A 6,236-nucleotide genomic window follows, 5' to 3' on the forward strand; every position below is an offset into this window, starting at 1 on the left:
TACTATAAAATAGTACGACATTTAATAGTTATTAATCCTGATTAATACTTTTAGTAAGTACTACAGATTTAATATAGAGATTGCATGCTTTTAACATAATTATTAACTAAATGTTATTAATTCTTCTCCCATTTTCGAAAATTCCAGAATTTATTCTAAATGTAATATCGCCGTCTTCCTCCGCGACCCTTTCACTTTTAAAAATCCGCATATAAAATAGTACGACATTTGATTGCTAATAACTCTGATTAACTCTTTTAGTGAATACTACAAATTTAATATAGAGTTTGTATACTTTTAACGTAACTATTAACTAAATTTTATTAAAATTTATTAGATGCCACTCCGACAGTTCCCTTGTAAGTATAATCCTGAAATCCCGGGATTAGAAATAAGGACCGGGATCGAATTCCCTAATTTTGTCCCATTAGGAAATGCAACAACTGGGATACACACCTACTACATAGGGGCTACCACCAGAATGCTGTCTTGTCGATTAGCTGAACACCAACATTCTGTGGCAATGGGAAGGTGTGACAGTGAATTATTCAAGATGGTCTTACAGCATCACCACACTCTGCTTTGTATTGCTTAGGAGCTGCTGTGAAAGGAGTCTGATGGTCATTTGGGAGGCACTCTTCACCATGTTGTTGTTCCCATATAACTCTCCCACTCTTGAATTATCTGACATTTGGATCAACTTGTACAAGCTAATAAACAATATATTGTGTGTGTATATGTATATATATTATGTATATATATATATATATATATTTGTGTGTGTATATATATATATATATATAGAGAGAAATGAAGAAGGACTTGCTACAGCAAGTAAATCCACCTAAGTTCGAAAAATGTGACGATATGTCCTCTCTAACATATCTGAACAATGCCAGTGTGTTGTACAACTTGAAAGATCGTTATTATCAAAATTTAATTTATGTAAGTAGAGTAGATTTTTATTACCATTTCTATTTTAATTAATGTGTACTTTTTTCTATCCCTTCCTTTCCTTTCACTTCTTTAAAAAAAAAAAAATTACCTACAATTTTCAAATCCTACCCACGTGGTGTTCTGTCAATGGCACTTCCCCCACTTTCACACCACCCAATATCCTTTCATCACCCCAACCCCCATTCCAATATACAGAGATCACTCAAAAAGGACCTACTACAACAACTTAATCCTCCAAAATTTGAAAAAACAGAGGATATGTCCAACTTAACCTACCTCAATGATGCTAGTGTCTTATACAACTTAAAAGAACGCTATTATAGCAATCTTATTTACGTAAGTACTCGCTTGCTTTATATTTTTGCATAACTCGCATGCTATTTATTTTATTTTATTTTATTTTTATTTTAAGCAATTAAAGCATTACACAAGCATATAAAATTATATCTTATTATATGTGTATTTTATTTTATTTTTTAAGTATATTTTTATGTTTGCATTATGTAAAAAAACAAATATATATTTTTTTATTATATTTACGTAAATAATAATTAAAAAATAATTAACTCTATATGTATTTATTTTATNTTATATATATATATATTATTGTAATTTATTCTTTTGATTCAAATATTTCAATATTCCAAAGAATTTTGTAGTTTAAATGTGTTCTTAACTGTTCTGTACAAAAAAGAACAGTTATCAATATTTTGTGATTTTTAAAAACTCAAAGATGGCCTCTAGAACGGGTCGAAAACATTGGTTACGGTTAATAAATAATTCTGGGTGAGAGAAGGTGTTTTTGCCTAGGTTAAGGAGCATCTAGCTGGGTATTAATTAAGTATCTTATGTTATAGTAAAGTGTTTACATTTTTGCAACAGATTGTATAAATTATGTGGGAAGTATGTTTTCATAAATATCGTGTTTATAGAAAAATTATTGGACTGCAATGTGAAAAAATTGTAGACCTGTAAATTTCGACTGTGTCTGTCTGTCTGTCTGTCCTTCCTCAATCTCAAGAAAGGAGTTAGATACATGAAAATTGAGACCTAATATGGAAAGCTTAGGACAGGAAGTCCAGATTAACTTTATAGGAACTTCAGGTTTGGAATGGATGTCACGTTACTTCAGTTCAAAATTTTTCCCTGAATGAAGTTAGATAAATGATCGGCACAAATCCATTGCTGACAGAAAAGTATGCTATACAGGGGCAAAACAACCACTAAAACAATTGAGAACATTGGGATGAAAAGTTGCAGGCCAGCATTGTGACGATGTCACAATAAATAATTACTCATTAGAATTAGTTTGGTTTATTTGGTTACTGCAATGTGACACGTGAGCAATCTGCCAGGGAGATGCATCCCAGGAAAACTTTTATGGGAAGCTGTACTTTATTTAGGTGAAGAAAACTCAGAAAACTTCACGTGACCAGCTCGTTTGCCATGCCCAAACTCACGACTAACTAACTACCAGAGTTCACAGTGGTTTAATGCACTCAGCTACTGGAGGGCGCTTATTAGAATTAAGAAAGTATCCGTTCAGAAATAAAAAAAATCCAAGTCATTAGTTGTGGAAAATTAAATACTTAGACTTTTTTACAGGGTAACGCTTTCAATTACATGCCGGCAAGTGCTATGTGCTACCTGTCACAGTAAATATATTGTGTGTTTATCATTTCATGTTATATCATTGTTGCAGTAATTAAGTGTATATAATATACAGGGTGTCTCAGTTAAACATTTCAGAACTTCTAAGAGGAGTAGGGTGCATCCCAACAACTCGGAATCATATAGCAATGCAGGGTTGGAAATACTTTCCTGAAGCAGTAGTTGGCATTGCGCGAAAGTTCTGAGCATTCTTGCAGGGAATCGTCATTTCTCACAAGGACACAGATGTGAAATCCACGAATTTAATGCAGTTGTCAGGAAAAAAAATGTAAACAACTCCGATAAAAAAAAACGCTCCTGGTGAGAATTATATTGGAGGTCACTGTTTGTTATAACAATTAGCTGGGAAAGTTGACACATAGGTGTCAAGAATGCACCGTTAATGTCAACAAGTGACGATTATGTGACTCCTTTTCCACGACAACTGAATAAAAGCTTGAGCCCCCGGAAGCTCAGCATGCGTCCGCTCACAGAAGTTATTTCTGTACTTGTGCCAGTCAATCTCCATGCAAAGGAATTGGATCCTGTCAGAGAAGTCACCAGACAGAAGACACCAAGGACTATTACCTCTTCCATACAGACATTGTGCTAACTCTCCATTACTCTGAGAGGTATTTAGGGGATATTTTAGAACTTGTAAAATCGCTCTCTCTCTCTCTCCTTAAAGTTAGGCAAGCGACATAGATGAGAATAGTTGCCCATTATATGTAAATAGTCTAGTATAACCGCATTTAACCTTAGTTTTATTTTTGCCTCCTGTAACTTACATTAGTTATTCAATAAATGCTTTGTTTATTTGTTAAACCTGTCTCCTGTCATGGAAAAGACACCTGCCGGCTTACCAACGCACTCCCCATTTACTTTTGCCCTCCTAGCCATCCGACGACTCAGAGACTGGGACCCAGTGTTACCTGCCCGTGCAGTGTAAGTGGTCAGGAGAGATTAAGCCCTGACCCTCTGCTTGTCTCACACAGAGTTAGCCGATATGCATTTGGTGTACGGGGCTGCAGATTGTAGTGGGCCAGCTGCACAGCACTTGTATATGGAACGATATCTGATGAGGCATATTCCCAGCCATAATTTCTTTGCAAGCCTGCACCAAAGGTTAGCTGTTTCTGTTTACATCACCACTTCAGGAAAGCATTTCCGACCCTGCATTGCTATATGATTCCGAGTTGTTGGGATGCACCCTACCCCTCTTAGAAGTTCTGAAATGTTTAACTGAGACACCCTGTATATATTTCAAAATTACATAATTTTTTATAACAATTATATTCAGTTTATTATTTTGCTAAATTTCTTGCCAATAGATAGTGCTATGTGTAAATCAACAAATTAATGCAGATAGAAATTAATTGATTGACAGAAATCCAATAGATATTTTGGGGGTTGTATGACATTATCTAAGTTAGGGGTATATAAATGTAACTGCCGAGTTTTGTAGCAATTGGTCGAATGGCCTAAGAGTGTATAGAGAACAAACAAACAAACAAACATTCTCATTTGTATATATAGAATATTATTGTTATGCATTTATTTAATTAATGTTTTCTGTTCTATCAGGTAACCAAATAAACCATATAATGTCGTTTTTGAAATGTGAATAAAAAAATGCATGTATTTTTTATTTAAAATAATATTATTCATCAAAATATTTACCTTCAAATTCGATTACACTTTCTGAACAGGAGAGCAGCTTGAAAATATCCTTTTTATAAATGATTTGAATGACTCCAGAAAAAAAATCTATGTTCATCACAAGTACTTGAACATTGGTCAAACAAATTCTAACAGCAGATTTGTACAAGTAGCTCAGAGTACATGACAAATTAAGGTTAAAACAGCCTTTGGTCACTTGTCTTTTTGTTTTTGCAACATAATGCTTACTCACACTGCAGCAATTACAAGAAACAAAATAATGCAATTAGGATGGGAACTGTTACATCTTCCTTCCTATTCTGCTGGCTTATCTCCATCAGATTACTACATTTTTTTATCTTTGGATAATCATATGTGGAAAACAATTTACAAATCACACAGCTATAAACAAGGAAGTAGCTTAATTTTTAACGCTAAAATGATATTTTTAAACCACCCTCCCATCAGGAAAGTGTAATTGAATGTGTGAAGGAGAATATTTTGATGAATAAAATTATTTTAAACAAAAAATCAAGCTTTTTTTCCACATTTGAAAAAACATTATTTGGTTACCTGATATTTATCTTTATTTATTTTATTTACTATTATGTATATTTCCCTGATTTTACATATTTTTATCATTTATCTATATCTATGTATTTAGTTTGTGTTTTTATTCTTTCTATTTAAATTCTTTTAAATTAAATTGTCCAGCATTCCATGTTCTAGAATATTTTTTTTGTTATTAACTGTAAGCATTCTATTTTACATTTCATTCTAATTTCTATTTCACTCGAAGATGGTCCTTAAATAGGATCAAAAACAGTAATTAAAAGTTTTTGCTGCATACAAAGGTGTATTGAGTGTTTGAATATCTACAGTTGCAGTTTTAATTTGATAGTAAATAAATATAACCCACTTTACTGTACATGTAAAAATGAAAATAAAATTATTAAGAAAAAGGAGATTGAATCCAGAACAGCAATGAGATATGGATTTGTAGGATGAGACAAAACTACTACACCACTTACTCTTATCAATAAAACAAGAATAATCTAAAATGAGAAATTTTAGTGTGAGCTCCCTGCTTTATATAGTAGGAAATACAGTTAATGATTGATTAGTAATTGTTAATTTGAAATTAGATAAATTTTAAATTAAAACTGTAACTTTATAAATAGAAAAATGATTTGATTCATTACAGTCCAACATGACTGTTTATAATATTTTAGTTAATAATTTTATGATTAATTATTGAAATAAAATCAATGATTTATGTTCTGTTAATTTACATTTTATTATACTAGCTTAATTAATAAATTTATTTTTTAATTTTTCTAGGAAAGAGATTCTCCGGTTATGCTTATGAAATCTAAATATGGACAGGATTACGAGTGTTTACTTCCACAACTAGAACTGAAAGATGAAATTTTAGATTTTAGTGAATCAGCCACTGTTGAAAGCAGTGATATTAAAGATCTCTTACAACCTCTCCAGAATGCTCCTTGTTTAATTAAAGTAATGAATTTTAGTTATTTTAATTTCTCTTTATTAAAAAATTATTTAAAAAATTAAATTATTATTTTGTAAAATCATTTAACACTTTCTTTTTGAGCATCTAAAGATGGAAACAAAGATTTATTTAACATAGGTGAAACGGGGCGAACTTTGGAATTACGGATAAAAGAACATGAAGCTGCCATACGGTTAAAACATGATAATTCACCTTGGTATAACCACATCAAAAATAGTAACTGCAAAATAGATAGAAATAATATTAAAATCCTACACTGTGAGAAAAATATATATAAACGTAAATTCAAAGAACATATAGAAATAATGAAATACAGTGGTAATAATTTAATAAACATTTCCAATGGCATGCAAATCGACCAGCAATGGTATAACATGATAGGGGGCGCAACAAGTCAATAGTTTATATTTCTAAGATTATACATTGTCGTGTAAAT

General features: G+C 31.7%; 1 protein-coding gene across 1 annotated transcript in view; it reads left to right on the plus strand.

Moving 5' to 3' along the window:
* LOC111642079 (protein OS-9-like) overlaps positions 1 to 6,216 on the plus strand; it is a 21,921-nt gene extending 15,705 nt beyond the window's left edge. The window contains exons 2-3 of the mRNA XM_023388354.1: positions 5,608 to 5,784; positions 5,918 to 6,216. Of these exons, the coding sequence (XP_023244122.1) occupies positions 5,608 to 5,784; positions 5,918 to 5,950 (210 nt within the window). The 3' untranslated portion in view covers positions 5,951 to 6,216. The remainder of the gene's footprint in view (positions 1 to 5,607; positions 5,785 to 5,917) is intronic.
* Positions 6,217 to 6,236: the final 20 nt, after the last annotated feature.

The sequence above is a fragment of the Centruroides sculpturatus genome, unplaced genomic scaffold, assembly GCF_000671375.1.
Source record: "Centruroides sculpturatus isolate CEXI.00-Female unplaced genomic scaffold, Cexi_2.0 scaffold1431, whole genome shotgun sequence".
NCBI classification, from domain to species: domain Eukaryota; kingdom Metazoa; phylum Arthropoda; class Arachnida; order Scorpiones; family Buthidae; genus Centruroides; species Centruroides sculpturatus.